This window comes from Ranitomeya imitator, chromosome 3 (genome assembly GCF_032444005.1).
Source record: "Ranitomeya imitator isolate aRanImi1 chromosome 3, aRanImi1.pri, whole genome shotgun sequence".
Classification (NCBI taxonomy): Eukaryota; Metazoa; Chordata; class Amphibia; order Anura; family Dendrobatidae; genus Ranitomeya; species Ranitomeya imitator.
Genome location: NC_091284.1, coordinates 838124407 through 838147590, shown reverse-complemented (window position 1 = coordinate 838147590; position 23184 = coordinate 838124407). Strand labels below are relative to the sequence as shown.

The following is a 23184-nucleotide window of genomic DNA, read 5'->3' as shown; positions in this document are numbered from 1 at the left end:
CACGTGTGCTGTGAGCGCCGACCACAGGGTGGCGCTCACAGCCACCGGTGATCAGTAACCATAGAGGTCTCAAGCAGGGCCGTATTTGCCACTAGGCACTTGAGGGCACGTGCCTAGGGCGGCATGATGCGGGGGGGCGCACTTGAGCAAGGTTTTTTTTTTTTTTTTTAAATAAAAGTCCAGGGTCAAGTGCCCGCCCCCCCTCCTGCCCTCCCTCTCTCCCTCCTTCCCCCGCCCTCCCTGAAGACGTCATACTCACCTTCCTCCAGCGATGGTGCAACTCCGTCTCAGCGTCCTGTCTTCAGCGGTCACGTGGTACCGCTCATTAAAGGTGATGAATATGCGCATATTCATCACCTTAATTAGCGGTACCATGTGACCGCTCATACAGGAAGGAAGACGCTGCAGAGATGCCGGGAAGTTCTGCGCCGTGCGGTGAGAGAAAGGTGAGTATGACAGGGTTAGTCTAAGTTCACATTTGCGTTGTGCGCCACAGCGTCGTCGCCGCAACGCACAACGCAAACAAAAACGCAGCAAAACGCATGCACATGCGGCCCCATGCGGCGCCAATGTTAAAGATAGGGCCGCACGACGCATGCGTTTTTTAAAAGGTCGACGCCGCACAAAAAATCCAACATGTTGCGTTTGCCGCGCCCAGACAGGTGCGCCCTAACGCCGCATGCGGCGTAAAACGCAACACAACGCATGCACATGCGGCCCCATGCGGCGCCAATGTTAAAGATAGGGCCGCACGACGCATGCGTTTTGTTGCGGCGGCGCCGCTGCGGCGCAAACCGCAAATGTGAACGTACCCTTATATAGTGGGGGGTCGGGTGTATAGTTAGGGTGGGGTATATAGTAGAGGGTTATATTATGGGGGTGGGGTATATATTGGTTACACCTTGGGGTGAGCTGAGAGTGATCTCGGGCACCTGTAGGCTCTATCCGCAGTGTGCAGGGCGCTCAGCAGCTTCTCATCGTCCAGATCTGACAGTGACGCTGCGTCCTCCCCGGGGACAGGAGCCGGGAGCCCGGCCGGCAGCTCCATATGTCTCCATATGTCTGCGCTCCTCAGTGGCCCACATCATTACCGGCAGGAGGCGCCACCCTGCGGGTGTGAGAGGAGGAGGCAGCGGGTCACAGAGATAAGGAACGTGGGATCCAGGCATCTGCACCTGTCTGTATATATATGTGTGTCCTCTGTATATATGTCCTGAGTATATAGATATGTATCCTGTATATATATATATATATATATATATATATATATATATATATATATATATATATATATATATATATGTGTGTCCTGTGTGTGTATTTTTGTCCTGAGTATATAGATTAGATATATGTGTCATGTATGTATGTGTGTTCTCTGTATATATGTCCTGAGTATATAGATGTGTCCTGTATATATATATATATATATATATATATATATATGTGTGTCCTGTGTGCGTATATATGTCCTGAGTATATAGATGTGTGTCCTGTATAAATGTGTGTATATGTGTCCTGTATATATATATATATATGTGTGTGTGTCCTGTGTGCGTATATATGTCCTGAGTATATAGATGTGTGTCCTGTATAAATGTGTGTATATGTGTCCTGTATATATATATATATGTGTGTGTGTGTCCTGTGTGCGTATATATGTCCTGAGTATATAGATGTGTGTCCTGTATAAATGTGTGTATATGTGTCCTGTATATATATATATATATATATATATGTGTGTGTGTGTCCTGTGTGTGTATATATGTCCTGAGTATATAGATGTGTGTCCTGTATAAATGTGTGTATATGTGTCCTGTATATATGTGTGTCCTGTGTGTGTATATATGTCCTGAGTATATAGATGTGTCCTATATATATGTGTGTGTCCTGTGTATATATGCCCTGAGTATATAGATATGTGTCCTGTATATATGTGTGTCCTGAGTATATAGATATGTGTCTTGTATATATGTCAGGGAGGAGGATGGGGGAGCCATGGACGCAGGGTGAGAGGATGGGGGAGCCATGGACGCAGGGTGAGAGGATGGGGGAGCCATGGACGCAGAGTGAGAGGATGGGGGAGCCATGGACGCAGGGTGAGAGGATGGGGGAGCCATGGACGCAGGGTGAGAGGATGGGGGAGCCATGGACGCAGGGTGAGAGGATGGGGGAGCCATGGACGCAGAGTGAGAGGATGGGGGAGCCATGGACGCAGGGTGAGAGGATGGGGGAGCCATGGACGCAGGGTGAGAGGATGGGGGAGCCATGGACGCAGGGTGAGAGGATGGGGGAGCCATGGACGCAGGGTGAGAGGATGGGGGAGCCATGGACGCAGGGTGAGAGGATGGTGGAGCCATGGACGCAGGGTGAGAGGATGGTGGAGCCATGGACGCAGGGTGAGAGGATGGTGGAGCCATGGACGCAGGGTGAGAGGATGGGGGAGCCATGGACGCAGGGTGAGAGGATGGGGGAGCCATGGACACAGGGTGAGAGGATGGGGGAGCCATGGACGCAGGGTGAGAGGATGGGGGAGCCATGGACGCAGGGTGAGAGGATGGGGGAGCCATGGACGCAGGGTGAGAGGATGGGGGAGCCATGGACGCAGGGTGAGAGGATGGGGGAGCCATGGACGCAGGGTGAGAGGATGGGGGAGCCATGGACGCAGGGTGAGAGGATGGGGGAGCCATGGACGCAGGGTGAGAGGATGGGGGAGCCATGAACGCAGGGTGAGAGGATGGGGGAGCCATGGACGCAGGGTGAGAGGATGGGGGAGCCATGAACGCAGGGTGAGAGGATGGGGGAGCCATGGACGCAGGGTGAGAGGATGGGGGAGCCATGGACGCAGGGGAGGAGGAGCGATGCACGGAGGATGGGGGAGCCATGCACGGAGGATGGGGGAGCCATGGATGCAGGGTGAGAGGATGGGGGAGCCATGGACGCAGGGGAGGAGGAGCGATGCACGGAGGATGGGGGAGCCATGCACGGAGGATGGGGGAGCCATGCACGGAGGATGGGGGAGCCATGCACGGAGGATGGGGGAGCCATGCACGGAGGATGGGGGAGCCATGCACGGAGGATGGGGGAGCCATGCACGGAGGATGGGGGAGCCATGCACGCAGGATGGGGGAGCCATGCACGCAGGATGGGGGAGCCATGCACGCAGGATGGGGGAGCCATGCACGCAGGATGGGACGATAGGGGAGCCATGCACGCAGGGTGGGACGATGGGGGAGCCATGCACGCAGGGTGAGAGGATGGGAGAGCCATGGACGCAGGGTGAGAGGATGGGGGAGCCATGGACGCAGGGTGAGAGGATGGGGGAGCCATGGACGCAGGGTGAGAGGATGGGGGAGCCATGGACGCAGGGTGAGAGGATGGGGGAGCCATGGACGCAGGGTGAGAGGATGGGGGAGCCATGGACGCAGGGTGAGAGGATGGGGGAGCCATGGACGCAGGGTGAGAGGATGGGGGAGCCATGGACGCAGGGTGAGAGGATGGGGGAGCCATGGACGCAGGGTGAGAGGATGGGGGAGCCATGGACGCAGGGTGAGAGGATGGGGGAGCCATGGACGCAGGGTGAGAGGATGGGGGAGCCATGGACGCAGGGTGAGAGGATGGGGGAGCCATGGACGCAGGGTGAGAGGATGGGGGAGCCATGGACGCAGGGTGAGAGGATGGGGGAGCCATGCACGCAGGGTGGGACGATGGGGGAGCCATGCACGCAGGGTGGGACGATAGGGGAGCCATGCACGCAGGGTGGGACGATAGGGGAGCCATGCACGCAGGGTGGGACGATAGGGGAGCCATGCACGCAGGGTGGGACGATAGGGGAGCCATGCACGCAGGGTGGGACGATAGGGGAGCCATGCACGGAGGATGGGGGAGCCATGAACGCAGGGTGGGAGGATGGGGGAGCCATGCACGCAGGGTGGGAGGATGGGGGAGCCATGCACGCAGGGGAGGAGGATGGAGGAGCCATGCATGGAGGATGGGGGAGCCATGGACGCAGGGTGGGAGGATGGAGTATAAATATGGAGTATAAATACTGGGCCCTATAGGGGGGACACATGGTAAGAGGACAGCGTGAAGAGGGGTCCGGTATGGAAAGGGGAGGTCAGTGTGAAGAGCATGTACCATAAGAGGGACAATGTGGGGGTCATATTTTATGCAGACAATATAATGAGGGGCAATTTTTTATTCAGGAGCATTATAATGACACTTGTATCTTTAAGGGCATCATGTCGAGATTTTCTGCAAAAGAGCTGAGAAGATGGAAGTCTGCAGAGACGGCTGTGGATGAGATAACTCATCATGGGGTCTGGACAAGATGAAGAAAAGGAGAACGGCTCCAGAGACAACGTCTTTAAGGTACCTGGATGTAAATGTTATTTGTGATACTAACTCATGTTTTTATTTATGTTAGGAGCATTAAAGGGGATGTCCATGTTTGTGATGAGGCTGCAGTCATTGTGACTGCAGACTTCTGACTTCTCACAGTGCGCCCTGCACACTGTCAGGATTCTCTCGTGCCGGCGATTTACATACATGCAGTCACGTGCTGACTAGACATGTGTGGCCTCAGTCAATGAAAATGAACTGAGCGAGGTCGGGCACGTCTAGTGGGAATGTAGTCAGAAGTAAACAAATCACATGCTTGTGCTGACATGACCGTCCACCAGCAAGGGAGAATCCTAGTAGTGTGCAGTGCATGCGTTGTGAGAATTCAGAAGCTGCGATGTCAGGATTCAGCTCTGCAGGTTCCAGTAGTCGTCACATGGACACTTCACTCATATGTGATTTTCATACTTGTGGTCCTGTGACATCGAGCTTCTCTTCTGCTTCTCTTAGTTTTTCACTGAACATTGAGAGCATTAGGGAGAGGAGCTCGTGGGCACATGACTGAGTGTGCAAATCACATATGTCCTTGGCGGAGGGGGGGCACCAAAATGGATTCTTGCCCCTGGTGCCAGAAACCCTAGATGCACCTCTGCTGGTATGCTACTGTGAGCGGTGATTACCGGGTCCGGTGGAGGGAGGTCTGTGCACAGGCAGTGAGGCAGGGACTGAGGGTGTGCACAGAGAGGATGGAGACCCGGACACTGCCCGTCCCAGTCTACGCCGTAGCCTAGAGCCCTCATTATCATAGGAATATGTCAGTTAATTGTTTTTCTAAAGCTTTAGGCTGCCATCACACTATCAGTATTTGGTCAGTATTTTACATCAGTATTTGTAGCCAAAACCAGGAGTGGAACAAATAGCGGAAAAGTATAATAGAAACATCTGCACCACTTCTGCATTTATCACCCACTCCTGGTTTTGGCTACAAATACTGATGTAAAATACTGACCAAATACTGATAGTGTGATGGCAGCTTTATAGTGTAGTTTTAGGTCAGTGAGGGATGAGCTAGGAAGGTGCAGGGACAGGTAGTGATGGCTACTTGTGGACATGTGCGGAAATTGCGGTTTTGCACTTGCGGTGATACAAAAAACCAATGCTAGCAGCATTTTTTTCTATTGCTGCAAGTACCACATTTGCCGGATCGCGGGAAAACCGCAAGTGCCGCACATGTCCGCAAGTCCCATAGGGAATGTATGAGGCCGAACGCAGTGTTGCCGTAAGTGATCCGTTACGTGGCAGATGCGGAAAAACTTCCAGATCTGCTGCAAAAGGCGACTTTCACATCAGCGATTATTGCCAAAGTCACTGCCGATAGTGTCATACTCATCAATGGGGGAGGCAGCACTAAGAGTGCCTAGGGCAGCAGAAACTCTAAATACGGCCCTGGTCTCTAGGACCTCTATGGTTACAATGGAGACGCATCGCCGACCCCCGATCATGTGACGGGGATCGGCGATGACGTCATTTCCGGCCGCCCGGCCGGAAGCGGTAGTTAAATGCCGCTGTCTGCGATTGACAGCGGCATTTAACTAGTTAATAGGTGCGGGCAGATCGCGATTCTGCCCGCGCCTATTACGGGCACATGTCAGCTGTTCAAAACAGCTGACATGTCCCGGCTTTGATGCGGGCTCACCGCGGAGCCCTGCATCAAAGCAGGGGAGCCGGCATCGGACGGTATAGTACGTCCGATGCCGGTAAGGGGTTAAAGATCGGATAGAATGAGGACGTCATGGGGGTCTCATGTGCTGCGGGGGGCCACAGGGGGCCACAGGGGGCCATCACCAAGAGGCGGCAGTGTACGAATATTCTCTGCTGTTCTCACTGTACGGCCGTGTTCAGATGTCGTGTCACTGATAGACGAGTGGTCCGCACCAAAACTCGGGGGGCTGTCCACATCAAACCCACAATGGAAGTCCAGGGGGATTTAAGAAAATAATCAGGCAGCAGCGGGATGTCCCCATGTGCTGCATGCCCCCTCCCCAGGTGCTGCATGACCCCCCTCCGTGCTCGATGCCCCCCCTCTGTGCACTGGATGACCCCCCATCTGCGCTGTTTGTTTTTCACAGACTGAGGCCGGCTTCACACTTGCGAGTTTTACGGACGTAAGAGCGCAGAAACTACGTCCGTAAAACTCGCAAAAAATACGGCACAATTATTCTCTATGCCTCTGCTCCTATCTGCCATATTTTACTGATCAGTATTATACGGCTTTCTACGGCCGTACAAAATCGCAGCATGCTGCGTTTGTCACCGTACTGCGCAAGAAATACGCCAATGAAAGTCTATGGAAGCGTGAAAAATACGGATTACACACGGACAAGCAGTGTGACTTGCGAGAAATACGCAGCGCTGTTAGAGAGAAAAGCCGGCAATTCAGTGCGGTGTACAGTAAAATCACACTGACAGCTTACAGTAGAATAGGTAGAATAAATGTGTACACATAGAATAGGTATATATATATATATGTCAGTGAGACACATATATGTATATATATTAATATTTATTCCAGCGCTAGACAGCTTGAAAGCCGGTAATTCAATTACCGGCTTTTTCTTTCTCCTTCCTAAAACCCGACATGATTTGAGACATGATTACATACAGTAAACCATGTCTTCTCTCCATTTTTTTTGCAGATTCCACACTACTAATGTCAGTAGTGTGTATCTGCAAAATTTGGCCGTTCTAGCTCTTAAAATAAAGGGTTAAATGGCGGAAAAAATTGGCGTGGGCTCCCGCGCAATTTTCTCCGCCAGAGTAGTAAAGCCAGTGACTGAGGGCAGATATTAATAGCCAGGGAGCTTTCTAGGAAATTTCCCACGATCTATGAACATCCAGCAGAGGGCGCCTCACCGCAAATGAAGCTAAATATAGATCATTGATCTATATTTAGACTCATTCCCCGGGGTTTTGCAGCGCGGAGTAGCATTGCATTAGCAAAGCTCCTTGCTGCAAAATGTTTTAACCCCTTCAGAAGGATTTACATCGTTGGACGTTACAGATCTGCGGAGGGTAAGTATATTGTTGGTTTATTATGTTTTTTCTTTACTCACAGAACGAGGGTCTTCAGTGACTGGATTGGGCGTAGAATAAAATACTCAAACAACCATTGTTTTTATTTCATTAAAATAATTTTAAATATTGTGTTTGTGTTTTATTTAACCCTTCACTACTATTGGATTAATAATGGATAGGTGTCATAATTGACGCCTCTCCATTATTAGTCTGGCTTAATGTCACCTTACAATAGCAAGGTGGCATTAACCCTTCATTACCCCATATCCCACCGCTACACGGGAATGGGAAGAGAGTGGCCAAGTGCCAGAATAGGCGCATCTTCCAGATGTGCCTTTTCTGGGGTGGCTGGGGGCAGATGTTTTTAGCCAGGGGGGGGCCAATAACCATGGACCCTCTCCAGGCTATTAATATCTGCCCTCAGTCACTGGCTTTACTACTCTGGCGGAGAATATTGCGCGGGAGCCCACGCCAATTTTTTCCGCCATTTAACCCTTTATTTTAAGAGCTAGAACGGCCAAATTTTGCAGATACACACTACTGACATTAGTAGTGTGGAATCTGCAAAAAAAATGGAGAGAAGACCTGGTTTACTGTATGTAACCATGTCTCAAATCATGTCGGGTTTGGGAAGGAGAATGGAAAAGCCGGTAATTGAATTACCGGCTTTCAAGCTGTATAGCGCTGGAATAAATATTAATATATATACATATATGTGTCTAATGACATATATATATATATATATATATATATATATATATATATATAGACAGTATATATATATTTTCTTTTCTTTTTGGGACACATGGATCATTTCTATAGCGGTATGTTGGTTTTGCAAGCCTGCGAGAAAACCACGCAGTACGGATGCCATACGGATTACATACGGAGGATGCCATGCGCAAAAAACGCTGACACACCCTGCCTACGGAGGAGCTACGGACCACTATTTTCGGGACATTTCAGCGTATTACGGCCGTAATATACGGACCGTATTTTCATACGCTGAGTGTGACGCCGGCCTGATTGTAGAAGCAGAAATACTTTGAGCAGATTTTTTTGCACACAATAAAAACTGAAGAAAATCTGAGAACATCGAGGACAGAAAAACCACTGACTGAATAATCCCCAACAATAAAAATCCCAACCCCCCCAGACCAGGACCCTAACATGTATTCAGACCCCAAACCAGGACCCTAACATGTATTCAGACCCCAGAGCAGGATCCTACAATGTATTCAGACCCCAAACCAGGACCCTAACATGTATTCAGACCCCAGAGCAGGATCCTGAAATGTATTCAGACCCCAGAGCAGGATCCTGAAATGTATTCAGACCCCAGAAAAGGACCCTAACATGTATTCAGACCCCAGACCAGGACCCTGACATGTATTCAGACCCCAGACCAGGACACTAAAATGTATTCAGACCCCAGACCAGGACACTAAAATGTATTCAGACCCCAGACCAGGACCCTAAAATGTATTCAGACCCCCAGACCAGGACCCTGAAATGAATTCAGACCCCAGAAAAGGACCCTAACATGTATTCAGACCCCAGACCAGGACCCTGACATGTATTCAGACCCCAGACCAGGACACTAAAATGTATTCAGACCCCAGACCAGGACACTAAAATGTATTCAGACCCCAGACCAGGACCCTAAAATGTATTCAGACCCCCAGACCAGGACCCTGACATGAATTCAGACCCCAGAAAAGGACCCTAACATGTACTCAGACCCCAGACCAGGACCCTGACATGTATTCAGACCCCAGACCAGGACCCTGAAATGCATTCAGACCCCAGACCAGGACCCTGAAATGTATTCAGACCCCAGAGCAGGACCCTGAAATGTATTCAGACCCAATACCAGGACACTGCAATGTATTCAGACCCCAGACCAGGACCCTAAAATGTATTCAGACCCCAGAGCAGGATCCTGAAATGTATTCAGGCCCTAGACCAGGACCCTGAAATGTATTCAGTCCCCAGACCAGGACCCTAAAATGTATTCAGGCATCATACCAGGGCACTAAATTGTATTCAGACCTCAGACCAAGACTGTGAAATGTATTCAGGCCAAGACCAGGATCCTGAAATGCATTCAGACCCCAGATCAGGACCCTGAAATGTATTCAGACCCCAGACCAGGACCCTGAAATGTATTCAGACCCAATACCAGGACACTGCAATGTATTCAGACCCCAGACCAGGACCCTAAAATGTATTCAGACCCCAGACCAGGACCCTGAAATGTATTCAGACCCCAGACCAGGACCCTGAAATGTATTCAGGCCCCAGACCAGGACCCTAAAATGTATTCAGACTCCAGACCAGGACCCTAACATGTATTCAGACCCCAGACCAGGACCCTAAAATGTATTCAGACCTAATACCAGAACCCTAAAATGTATTTAGACTCCAGACAAGGACCCTAAAATGTATTCAGACCCCAGACCAGGACTCTAACGTGTATTCAGAGGCCAAAACAGACTTACAGTGCCTTGCAAAAGTATTCGTCCCCCTGGAACTTTCCACCCTTTTCCCACATATCAGGCTTCAAACATAAAGATTCCAAATGTAAATTTTCGTTGAAGAATCAACAACAAGTGGAACACAATTGTGAAGTTGAACGAAATTTATTGGTTATTTTACATTTTTGTGGAAAATCAAAAACTGAATAGTGGGGCGTGCAATATTATTCGGCCCCTGTAACTTAATACTTTGTTGTGCCCCTTTTGCTGCGATTACAGGTCTCTTGGGGTTTGTCTCTATCAGTTTTGTACATTGAGAGACTGAAATTCTCGCCCGTTCTTCCTGGCAAACAGCTCGAGCTCAGTGAGGTTTGATGAAGATCGTTTGTGACCAGCAGTTTTCAGCTCTTTCCACAGATTCTCCATTGGATTGAGGTCTGGACTCTGACTTGGCCATTCTAACACCTGGATACCTTTATTTGTGAACCATTACATTGTAGATTTTGCTTTATGTTTGGGATCATTGTCTTGGTGGAAGACAAATCTCCGTCCCAGTCTCAGGTCTTTTGCAGACTCCAACAGGTTTTCTTCAAGAATGGTCCTGTATTTGGCTCCATCCATCTTCCCATCAATTTTAACCATCTTCCCTGTCCCTGCTGAAGAAAAGCAGGCCCAAACCATGATGCTGCCACCACCATGTTTGACAGTGGGGATGGTGTGTTCAGGGTGATGAGCTGTGTTGCCTTTACCCCAAACATATCGTTTGGCATTGTTGCCAAAATGTTCGATTTTGGTTCCATCTGACCAGTGCACCTTCTTCCACACGTTTGGTGTCTCCCAGGTGACTTGTTGCAACCTTTAAACAACACTTTTTATGGATATCTTTGAGAAATGGCTTTCTTCTTGCCGCTCTTCCATAAAGGCCAGATTTGTGCAGTGTACGACTGATTGTTGTCCTATGGACAGACTGTCCCACCTCAGCTGTAGATCTCTGCAGATCATCCAGAGTGATCATGGGCCTCTTGGCTCCATCTCTGATCAGTCTTCTCCTTGTCTGAGATGAAAGTTTAGAGGGACGGCCGGGTCTTGGTAGATTCACAGTGGTATGATGCTCCTTCCATTTCCATATGATCGCTTGCACAGTGCTGCTTGGGATGTTTAAAGTTTTGGAGATCATTTTGTATCCAAATCCGGCTTTAAGCTTCTCCACAACAGTATCACGGACCTGCCTGTTGTTTTCCTTGGTCTTCATGATGCAGACCCCTGAGACTATCACAGAGCAGGTGCATTTATACGGAGACTTGATCACACACAGGTGGATTATATTTATCATCATTAGGCATTTAGGACAACATTGGATCATTCAGAGATCCACAATGAACTTCTGCACTGAAAGTAAAGGGGCGAATAATATTGCACGCCCCACTTTTCAGTTTTTGAATTTCCACAAAAATGTAAAATAACCAATAAATTTCATTCAGCTTCACAATTGTGTTCCACTTGTTGTTGATTCTTCACCAAAAATTTACATTTGGAATCTTTATGTTAGAAGCCTGATATGTGGGAAAAGGCTGAAAAGTTCCAGGGGGGCGAATACTTTTGCAAGGCATTGTATCACTTGTGTTGGGCCCCCCATATCGGTCCGGGAGTAGCTGCTGTGGTACTTTAGTAGTGGTCACGTCTCTGCCCCATACACAGTGCATCAGCCTACATCCACCATTACCATAGAACAGCTGCAGCCGATCACCCCGGTCTCAGTCACCGCCACGTTTATTTCCTCTGCTATAATGGTTCCACTACTACCCCCACCGTCCTCACAATCAGTGAGGGGCTGTGCAGGTGTCCATCAGGTGACCTCTCACCTTCATCGTGCTCCGAGGGGGCTGGCTCAGCCTCGGCAGTGACCGCTTCAGACGCCTCCTCGTGAGCTGGAGCCTCAGTCGTCTCTGCACTCTGATCTTCAGGAGGAGCGGAGTCAGATCCTGTGACCTCATCAGGTTCTCCAACCACTACAAGGAGATGAGAACATCCTGTGATGTCATCAGCAGGGGAGGGACCTGGACGGCCCCCGCACAAAGATCTGCCACGCCCTCCATCTGACAACATAAAGTCACACCGAGGAACAGTGTACACATAAGAGGAGTCCTGAGAAAGGAGGATAGAGGGGTCCGGAGGAGGAGGACAGGGGAACCTGCAGTGGAAGGAGGATAGAGGGGTCCTGAGGAGGCTGAGGGAGGACAAGGGGAGGGGCGGGGAGTCCGGAGCAAGAGGACAGAGGAACCTGCAGTGGAAGGAGGACAGGGGGGTCCTGAGGAGGAGGACAGGGGAACCTTCAGTGGAAGGAGGATAGAGGGGTCCTGAGGAGGAGGACAGGGGAACCTGCAGTGGAAGGAGGATAGAGGGGTCCTGAGGAGGAGGACAGGGGAACCTGCAGTGGAAGGAGGACAGGGGGGTCCTGAGGAGGAGGACAGGGGAACCTTCAGTGGAAGGAGGATAGAGGGGTCCTGAGGAGGAGGACAGGGGAACCTGCAGTGGAAGGAGGATAGAGGGGTCCTGAGGAGGAGGACAGGGGAACCTGCAGTGGAAGGAGGATAGAGGGGTCCTGAGGAGGCTGAGGGAGGACAAGGGGAGGGGCGGGGAGTCCGGAGCAAGAGGACAGAGGAACCTGCAGTGGAAGGAGGACAGGGGGGTCCTGAGGAGGAGGACAGGGGAACCTTCAGTGGAAGGAGGATAGAGGGGTCCTGAGGAGGAGGACAGGGGAACCTGCAGTGGAAGGAGGATAGAGGGGTCCTGAGGAGGAGGACAGGGGAACCTGCAGTGGAAGGAGGATAGAGGGGTCCGGAGGAGGAGGACAGGGGAAACTGCAGTGGAAGGAGGACAGAGGGGTCCGGAGGAGGAGGACAGGGGAAACTGCAGTGGAAGGAGGATAGAGGGGGTCTGGAGGAGGAGGACAGGGGAAACTGCAGTGGAAGGAGGACAGAGGGGTCCGGAGGAGGAGGACAGGGGAAACTGCAGTGGAAGGAGGATAGAGGGGGTCTGGAGGAGGAGGACAGGGGAAACTGCAGTGGAAGGAGGACAGAGGGGTCCGGAGGAGGAGGACAGGGGAAACTGCAGTGGAAGGAGGACAGAGGGGTCCGGAGGAGGAGGACAGGGGAACCTGCAGTGGAAGGAGGATAGAGGGGTCCGGAGGAGGACAGGGGAAACTGCAGTGGAAGGAGGATAGAGGGGTCCGGAGGAGGAGGACAAAGGAACATGCAGGGAGAGGAGGATAGAGTGTTCCGGAGGAGGACAAAGGAACATGCAGGGAGAAGAGGATAGAGTGTTCCGGAGGAGGAGGAAAGAGGAACCTGAAGTGGGAGGAGGACAGAAGGGTCCAGAGGAAGAGGACAGGGGAACCTGAAGTAGGAGGAAGATGGGGGGTCCGGAGGAAGAGGACAGAAGAACCTGAAGTGGGAGGAGGACAAGTGGGTCAGGAGGAAGAGGACAGAGGAACCTGAAGTAGGAGGAGAATAGAGGGGTCCAGAGGAAGAGGTCAGAGGAACCTGCAGGTTGAGGAAGGACAGGGGGGTTTGAAGGAAAAAGAACAGAGGAACCTGCAGGGAGAGAAGGGCAGAGAGTTCCTGAAGAGGAGGACAATAGAACCTGCAGTAGGAGGAGTACAGAAGGGTCTGGAAGAAGAGAACAGAGGAACCTGCAGTGGAAGGAGGATAGAGGGGTCCTGAGGAGGAGGACAGGGGAACCTGCAGTGGAAGGAGGATAGAGGGGTTTGCAGGAGAAGGACAGAGGAAAATCCAAGGAGAGGAGGATAGAGTGGTCCGGAGGAGGAGGACAATAGAACCTGCAGTAGGAGGAGTAAAGAGGGGTCTGGAAGAAGAGGACAGAGGGACCTGCAGTGGGAGGAAGATCGAGGGATCCTGAGGAGGAGAACAGAGGAACATGCAGGGAGAGGAGGATAGAGGGGTCCGGAGGAAGAGGACAGAAGAAACTGAAGTGGGAGGAGGTCAGGGGGTTCGGAGGAAAATGACAGAGGTACTTGAAGATTATGGTCTTCTTCCGATCTTCACTATAGTTCTTGGATGTCGGACCCCCATTGTTCAGCACTGTATGGTGGGCAGCTCTATATATCCGTACCTGGGGCGGGCGGCTGCTCCACCGTCGTTGGCGACCACTGGGTAAGGATGCTGATCTTCTCTGGATTCCAGCGCGTTATGGGCACCGCAAGGGGCTCGTCCTCCTCCTCATCCTCCTTCTCCTGTGAGACGAACAGGGTAAAATAAGGGTCACAAGCCATGATGACCCCCCAGCAGCACATCTACCACTATGTCATTCCTCGGTGTGGAGACCCCCGGCTGGAGCTGCAGTATCAGACTATTGTGAGTGTGGTACAACCCCTGGCAATAATGATGGAATCACCGGCCTTGGAGGATGGTCATTCAGTTATTTAATTTTGTAGAAATAAAGCCGATCACACACGGCACAAAACTAAAGTCATTTCACATGGCAACTCTCTGGCTTTAAGAAACACTAAAAGAAATCAAGAACAAATAATGCGATAGTCGGAAATGGTTACTTTTTTTAACCAAGCTTAGGGAAAAATTATGGAAGCACTCAATTCTGAGGAAAAAATTATGGAATCATGAAAAACAAACAAACAAAAAATCACTCCAACACATCACTAGTATTTTGTTGCACCACCTCTGGCTTTTCTAACAGCTTTTTTGCCAGGGGTTGTATAGTCTGACACGTGGCCCCTTGTGTCGGGCCCTTCAGCATGCACCGCACTCCATCAACCACATGCACATACACTGCACGCCAAGGACCTGGAATACAGCAGAGGCCGCGATCAGCACTGAGCCCTCGATTACAGGGGGTTCCTTGTATGCTGGGACGGAGGGAGACCCCACACTCCCCCGGCTGGGATCAGGCACAATGTAGAGAGATGACGCCACAATGTAGAGAGAGGGTGTCAAAATGTAGAGTGTCAGGAAGATAGGACTTACTTATTTTTCCATTTATTCTGTGGGACGAAGCCCTGTATGCAGCCCTCTCTCCCTGCTGCAGCCCCTTCTCTCTCCCTCTCTGTGAATTTCTACTCGCTCTCCCTTTCCAGCAAATAGTCAGTTTTATGGCCTGCCAGCTAGCAAGAGCTGAATGAGATTTCCCACCGAAAATCCCTTCGTCTGCTAGGCATAACACTCAGAGTCAAATTCAATAACACACATTAATCCTAGAAACATGAAAATTAGATTTCTGGGATCTGGGCACTTGAGGCTGCGCATGGCAGCATTTTGCAGCATTTAGGGCCATCAGAAACCTGGGAAATTAATTTCTGCCCACCAGCAAATCACAGACATACCATGTTTGGACTCTAAAGAACGGTAAAATCCCAGGGGAAAAAATTATGCCAATATCGTTGGCTTGGGAGCTTCCAGGTCAAAGATATGGAGAAAAGAAGTTATTGATAACTCTCCAAGCTTTAGGTTCCTCCCAGAAAACAGCCCACATGTGAGGTCAGCAAAGTGGGAGTCACTAAGTTTATGGCAGTAGCATAAAAAAAATGTCCATTTTTGGCCATGATTCAGAGCTGGAGAGACAGCTGAGAACACCATGCTTGGGTACTGAATTAATTCTCTGAGAACTCTCCTCCCCTTTATCGAAATGTCATACCTGTGACTGAGATTTAGTAAGTTTCATAGTCATTTCATTTATCGTAGTCATTTCATTTATCCCTTTTATTTCATAACTGTTTGTACATACTTGTATTTTGTCTCTTTGTAATATCTTTTGTATCTTTTGTTGATTTTTATGGAGTAAACTTGTAAATTTGCTAGCTTTGTTCTTCTTGCTCTATGAACGATTTGACACGTACGTCGCGCATATTCACGCTACCTGGGGTTGGTTTCTGACCCGGTATCGGCTCGATAACATACCGGGCTTATATCTAACGAGGAACTGGTGGCAGCGTACCATTCTGGTGTTGTTGGGGGACTCTGGCAGTGATGGACCGGAGGCTTATATATATATTCCTGGCCTGTGATTGGGGATACATATACCGCCCTCACTGCAGAGTGCCCCGATGACCAGCACGTGACAGGGCAGCCTCTCCAGCGACTACTTATCCTCGGTGCAGTTCACTGACTGACCTGAGGTAAGGGGGGTGCCAGAGAGCTGCAAATGCATGACTAAAAGTCATGACAAATTGGTGGCAGAGTGGTGGGATCATAGAGCATTACTGATCTGGTTTGAGCAATCATAACTCTCACTAAAACTTGCACGGTTCTTGCAATGACCCTGCTCAAAAAGTTTTGAAGATCGAACTCAGTGTTTATTAGATCTAAGACAATACTGTATGTGTAGCACTTACACCCTACCCCTCTTTGTTTTTCTGTCCTATCTTTTATTTGGCAATTATGGCTATGGTGGGACAGTCCTGGTACACCCAGCAGAAAAAGGAGACTCTTGCTGGAATATGTACGACCTAAGGCATTGACCCCTTGGCAAAAACAAAGAACGAATGATCGCTGAACTGGTGCGACATGAAGCAGAGCAAGCCCATCACCAGAGCTCAGCGGAGATAGGGGTCAGCCAAAGTATGGACAATACTGCTCCAGGGGTCCTACCTGTAGATGCAAGCCGCATCAGCGACCAAGGCGGCATGGACCCCTATCTGCAATTGGCTCTACAACTATGCCTGAAGAGGACCATCAGGGACGGCTGAGACTAATTCAGCAACACCAGGAGAAAGCTAGAGGCTGCCGAGCGGCAGGCCCAAGCCCAGCGAGAGGCCGAGAGAACAGAGCGAGAGGCTGACGAACGGCAGATGGCCCGACTCGAGATAGCACCATCTACCGCACGGAACTGTGAGTCCAATAATTAAACCACCTTTAAACTCCGGCCAGAGAACTTTCCAGCAATGGAAAAGGACGGGGACTTTGACATCTTTCTGCATCTTGAAGCCAGCCCAAGTGCAGGTAGCACTGCTGCGGAGGTCCGACCGGTGAATGCCAGCCTTACTCGCAACCATAGTAGTGTGGACCCCTCCTGCAGATGGTCTTGGAGCAACTCCCTGAAGACGATCGTGAGGGACGTCTCCAGCTGATTCAGCAAACCGAGACCGAAAGGCCGAGTGGGCGCGGGAAGAGAGGCAGTACCAGCTTGAGTTAGCCCAAATCCGGGGGCAGAGATCTTCCCAGTACAGCAGTGAGTCCTGCAACGCTCATTTCTTTAAACCTCATCTCGAGCATTTTCCTGTGATGGACAAGGATGCGGACCAGCTCACTCCTGAGGTTTACCGCAAAAAGGTCCGGAACCTCCAAAGTGGACCACACAACAACTACAGTGATGTGGTGCATGGGCTCAGAAGCCACTTTGACCAGTGGGTCCAAGGACTGTCAGTGACCACCTTTGAGCAGCTAAAGGACCTGATGGTGAAAGACCTGTTCCTACATCTTTGTCTGGCTGAGGTGCAACAGTTCGTGATGGACCGGGAATCAAAAGAGGCGGATAAGGAAGCGCAGATCGCTGACACCTACGAGGCCAATCCTAAACCAGAGGTGCGGAAGCTGGTCAACGCCAGCTGGAAAGGGGGTAAGCCATTGACCACCATCCCTGCCCCAGAAAGCCGACCCTCTGGAGGCCTTGTCCCCTTTGCCAACGCAAGGCCTACGTCTGATCACTGCAAGTGTTATTTCTGCAGTTGGACTGGACACCTCAGCGCCACTTGTCCAGTCCAGAGGACCAAAAGAAGAGTTCCCCTTCCAAGGCCCCAGGGCCTAATGCAGCAGTTCTTTTTTTTGGGGGGAATGGTGGCTGGGAGGGCCTGTGAAAATTTGCCGACTGTCACCTTGGGGGGACACTGTCACTGTAGGCCTCTAGGACACCGGGGCCGAACGAATCCTCATCCGACCCGAACAGGTGATCCTTAAAGAGATTATCCTGGGGAAAACTCTGACTGTCACCAGGATTGGGGGCGTCCACTGTCCCTTGCCGATGGCCTGGGTTTTTATAGATTGAGGTGCCGGGAGTGCGGTGAAGTGGGGGTGTCCGAAAACCTACCCATAAACGTTTTGTTGGGAACTGATTTGGGGAGGGTGTTTGCTTATTATGTCCCCGACACACCTCCCCGATCTGATACTGGTGGTAATATTAATTCTAATGATGTGAATGTCAATGCGGTACCTCATAATGATGTATCTGGAGGTACAGGAGAACTCAGGCATGGCACGCTGCGCGGTGTTATTGCTGAGGACCCCCTAACAGGAGCAAGCATCAGTGCTAAGGGGGATGGGGAGAGGCACGGGAACCATGAAACAGGTGATGCCGTGCAACTGACCAGTGTCACAAAGGAAGGTAACCTGGATGATGATAGCTGCTCCTGAGGTAGTAGGGAAGAATGGGGAGGCAGTACCCAGAGCCGGGCAGGCTGATGGGACTGTGCTACTCCCCGGGGAGATGGCCTATATAGCCGCTGTCACCCGCAGTCAGAGTGCCGAGAATGCAGGTAATGCCTTGCCTTCTCGACCCTCCTTAGCCAGAGGAATAACTGAACCAGTGACTGACCCAGAGCAGGTGCCAGAAGATCCTCGCGAGGACGGGACCTTAACGTCACTTCTCGCTGCCTCCAGCCAGGAGTTCCAGGCAGCTCTGCACTCAGATGCGAGCCTAGAGATGATGAGGAACCTCACTGAGAAACCCACCTCCGAGACTGATGAGGAGAAGGTGTTCTGGGAGCGAGGGAGGTTGTACCAGGAGACAGTTCCCTGTAAACTCCAAGGAGTGGTTGAGGGAGAGACAGCTGGTCCTACCAAACCAACTTAGGGGTGAGTTGTTACGGATTGCCCATGAGGTTCCCCTCGCTGGACACTTGTTGGTCAGCAAGACTAAGGCTCGGCTGTCTCAACACTTCTATTGGCCCAAAATGGAGACAGACGTGACAAACTACTGTCGCTCCTGAATCATGTGTCAAAGAATGGGAAAGTCAGGGCCTGCTCCCAAAGCTCCCCTGATCTCTTTGCCAGTGATAGAGGAGCCTTTCCAGAGGATTGTTGTGCACATTGTGGGACCACTGACTATCTCCAGCAGTCTCTGGATAGTGTTTCATTCTTACTGTGGTAGACTACGCTATCCGGGACCCAGAGGCAGTAGCTCTGTCGTCAACTAGGGCAGATAAGGTGGCGGATGCCCTGCTGGCCATCTTTTCACATGTAGGATTTCCCAGGGAGATGCTAACCGACCAGGGGACTCAATTCATGTCTCGCATAATGGAGGCTCTGTAAGAAAATGCAGGTGCGGTGTCTGGTATTTAGTGTGCATCATCTCCAAACCAATGGTTTGTGTGAATGCTTCAATGGTACCCTCAAACAGATGCTACGCATGCTGGTTGAGACCCAAGGACGCGACTGGGAGTGGTACCACACCTGCTAATCGCTTACCGAGAATTTCCGCAGGCCTCGATGTGGTTCTCCCCCTTCGAGCTCCTGTACGGCAGGCGAGTCTGGGGACCCCTTGGGTTGGTAAGGGAATCCTGGGAAGAAGAGCTGAGCTCTCCAGGAGTGTCCATTGTAGAGTATGTCACGCGCTTCCGTGACAAGATGCAGACCTTGACGCAGTTGGTGCATGACAACATGGCGCAGGCCCAGGCCGAACAGAAGCACTGGTACGACCAGAACGCCCAGGAGCGGACCTACCAGGTGGGTCAGAAGGTGTGGATGCTGGTTCCTGTACCAAAAGACAAGCTTCAGGCAGCCTGGTGATAAAGTCTACCTTTATCACCCACTTTGGACTGTACAAGTCCACGGTCATGAATTTTGGCATGAAGAATGCTCCTGCCACGTTCAAGCGGATGTCAACACCCTGCTCCAAGGGACTGGAGAGGTATGCGGTGGCGTACCTGGATGACATTGCCATTTTCAGTACCCCCTGGGAGAATCACCTCAAGCATCTGCATCAGGTGCACGGGTGCATTTACCAAGCAGGCTTGACCATCAAGCCAGGGAAGTGCCAGATGGGCATAAGCGAGGTCCACTATCTGGGGCACTGGGTAGGCGGGGGTACTCTGAAGCCAGAGCCTGGGAAAGTGGATGCGATCACATCCTGGCCCACCCCCAGGACCAAGAAGCAGGTGATGTCCTTCATGGGCACTGCAAGGTACTATGGGCACTTTGTACAAAACTATAGTGGCCTCGCGAAGACATTGACGGACCTCACCAAGAGGAACCTACCCCATACAGTCAATTGGACCTACCAGGTGGGTCAGAAGGTGTGGATGCTGGTTCCTGTACCAAAAGACAAGCTTCAGGCAGCCTGGGAGGGCCCGTACGTCATACACCAAAAGCTCAACCTGGTCACCTACGTGGTCACGCTTGACCGCACACGGGGTACGCGGAAGGCTTTCCACGTTAATATGATGAAGGCTCATCAAGAACGTGGAGCCTGCGTCCCACCGGTCTGCAACCTGCCTGAGAATAGGGAGGAAGACCCCCTCCTGGATATGCTGGCCCAAGCGAAGGCGAGGGGGTCCATAGAAGATGTGAAGTTAAGCTCCTTGCTATCCCCACATCAGCAGTCTCAGCTGCGTGCAACGCTAAAATCCTTCCAAGCTGTGTTTACCAACATGCCTGGAAGGACTGAGGTAGCGGTCCACAAAGTGGACACCGGGAATCATGCCACAATCCAGCGGACATCCTTACGAATCAAGGACGATCGATGAGATGCTGAAGTTGGGGGTGATTAAACAGTCTAAGACCGCGTGGGCCTCACGTGTGGTCTTGGTGCTAAAGATGGATCGGACCACCCGGTTCTGTGTGCACTACAGGGGGCTCAATGCCATAACGGCCTCTGATGCACACCCAATGCCACGCATCGAGGAGCTGCTTGATAACGCAAGCTATCTAACCATTATGGATCTGAGCCGGAGATATTGGCAGATTCCCCTGAGCCCCGAGGCACAGGAGAAGTCTACCTTTATCACCCACTTTGGACTGTACAAGTCCACGGTCATGAATTTTGGCATGAAGAATGCTCCTGCCACGTTCAAGCGGATGTCAACACCCTGCTCCAAGGGACTGGAGAGGTACGCGGTGGCGTACCTGGATGACATTGCCATTTTCAGTACCCCCTGGGAGAATCACCTCAAGCATCTGCATCAGGTGCACGGGTGCATTTACCAAGCAGGCTTGACCATCAAGCCAGGGAAGTGCCAGATGGGCATAAGCGAGGTCCACTATCTGGGGCACTGGGTAGGCGGGGGTACTCTGAAGCCAGAGCCTGGGAAAGTGGATGCGATCACATCCTGGCCCACCCCCAGGACCAAGAAGCAGGTGATGTCCTTCATGGGCACTGCAAGGTACTATAGGCACTTTGTACAAAACTATAGTGGCCTCGCGAAGACATTGACGGACCTCACCAAGAGGAACCTACCCCATACAGTCAATTGGACAAATGACTATGAGGTGGTCTTTTGGGCTTTGAAGACTTCCCTGAGCAGCTCCCCTGTGCTAAGGGCGGTTGACTGCAAACGGTCGTTCTTAGTACAGACCGATGCGAGTGAGATTGGCCTCGGTGCTGTGCTCAGCCAGGTCGACTCGGGGAACCAAGAGCACCCCGTGTTGTACCTAAGCCGGAAGCTCCTGTCGAGGGAAGTCGCCTATTCCAATATAGAGGAGTGCCTGACCATGGTTTGGGCCCTGCAACATCTGCAGCCCTACTTGTACGGGCGTACCTTCACCGTTGTGACCAACCACGACTCCCTGAGTTGGCTGCATACTGTGTCCGGTACCAATGGAAGGTTGCTGCGCTGGAGCGTCGACCTCCAGCAGTACGACTTTACTGTTCAGCACAGAAAGGGCAGCGAGCATGGCAATGCAGAAGGGTTATCCCGGCGGGGAGAGCCCACAGAGATGCGTATGGAGGAGTACCGAGAGGTCCTGCCTTCATAGCGCAGTCAAAAGGGGGGAGGTGTCATGAAGATAGGACTTATTTTTCTATTTATTATGTGGGACCAAGCCCTGCACGCAGTCCCCTCTCGCTGCTGCAGCCCCCCCCTCTCTCCCTCTCTGTGAATTTCCACTCTCCCTTTCCAGCAAATGGTCAGCTTTATGGCCTGCCAGTTAGCAAGAGCTGAATGAGTTTTCCTGTCGAGAATCCTTTTGTCTGCTAGGCATAATACTCAAAGACAAATTCAATAAAACACAATCCTAGAAACATGAAAATTAGATTTCTGGAATAGAGGCACTTGGGGGGGGGACATAGCAGCATTTTCCGGTATTTAGGGCCATCAGAAACCTGGGAAATTAATTTCTGCCCACCAGCAAATCACAAACATACCGTGTTTGGACTCTAAAGAACGGTAAAATCACAGGGGAAAAAATAATGTTAATATTGTTGGCCTGGGAGTTTCCATGCCAAAGATATGGAGAAAAGAAGTTATTGATAACTCTCCAAGCTTTGGGTTCCTCCCAGAAAATATCCCATATGTGAGGTCAGCAAAGTAGGAGTCCCTAAGTTTATGGCTGTAGCATAAAACAGAAATGCCCATTTTTGGCCATGCTTCAGAGCTGGAGAGAAAGCTGAGAATACCATGCTTGGGTACTGAATCGATTCTCTGGGAACTCTCCTCCCCTTTATTGACACGTCATACCTGTGACTGAGATTTAGTAAGTTTCGTAGTTTTATCCCTTTTATTTCATAACTGTTTGTACATACTTGTATTTTGTATCTTTGTAATATCTTTGGTAAACACTTCCGATTTTTAAGGAGTAAACTTGCAAATACGCAAGCTTCGTTCTTCTTGCTCAATGAACGATCCAACATGTACTCCGTGCAAATTCACGCTACCTGGGGTTGGTTTCTGACCAGGTATAGGATTATTAACGTATCGGGCTTATATCTAACGAGGAACCGGTGGCAGCATAGTGTTCTGGTGCTATTGTGGGACTCTGGCAGTGATGCATCGGAGGTTTATATATGTACTACCGGCCTGGGACTGGTGATATATACCGCCCTCACTGCACAGTGCCACGATAACCAGCACATGACAGGGCAGCCTCTCTGGCGACTACTTATCTTATGAGCAGTTCACTGACTGATCTGAGGGTTAGGGGGGCGCCAGAGAGCTGCAAGTACATGCCCCCCACATCCACTTCGGAGGTTATACACCGGGGGGTTGGAGGTTATACAGCGGGGTGGTCGGAGGTTATACACCGGGGGGCCGGATGTTATACTCTGGGGGGCCGGAGGTTATACTCCGGGGGGCCGGAGGTTATACACCGGGGGTAACGGGACTGGCAGTTATACA

The 23184-nt window shown here is 51.0% G+C and overlaps 1 protein-coding gene across 1 annotated transcript in view; it reads right to left on the bottom strand.

Annotated features, from left to right (window-relative positions):
- The window catches only part of RSPH1 (radial spoke head component 1), a 34855-nt gene that overhangs the window by 1093 nt on the left and 10578 nt on the right, over positions 1 to 23184 (bottom strand). The window contains exons 7-8 of the mRNA XM_069759565.1: positions 14022 to 14142; positions 11753 to 11899 (exon numbers count right to left, since the gene is read on the bottom strand). Coding sequence (XP_069615666.1) covers positions 11753 to 11899; positions 14022 to 14142 — 268 coding nt within the window. The remainder of the gene's footprint in view (positions 1 to 11752; positions 11900 to 14021; positions 14143 to 23184) is intronic.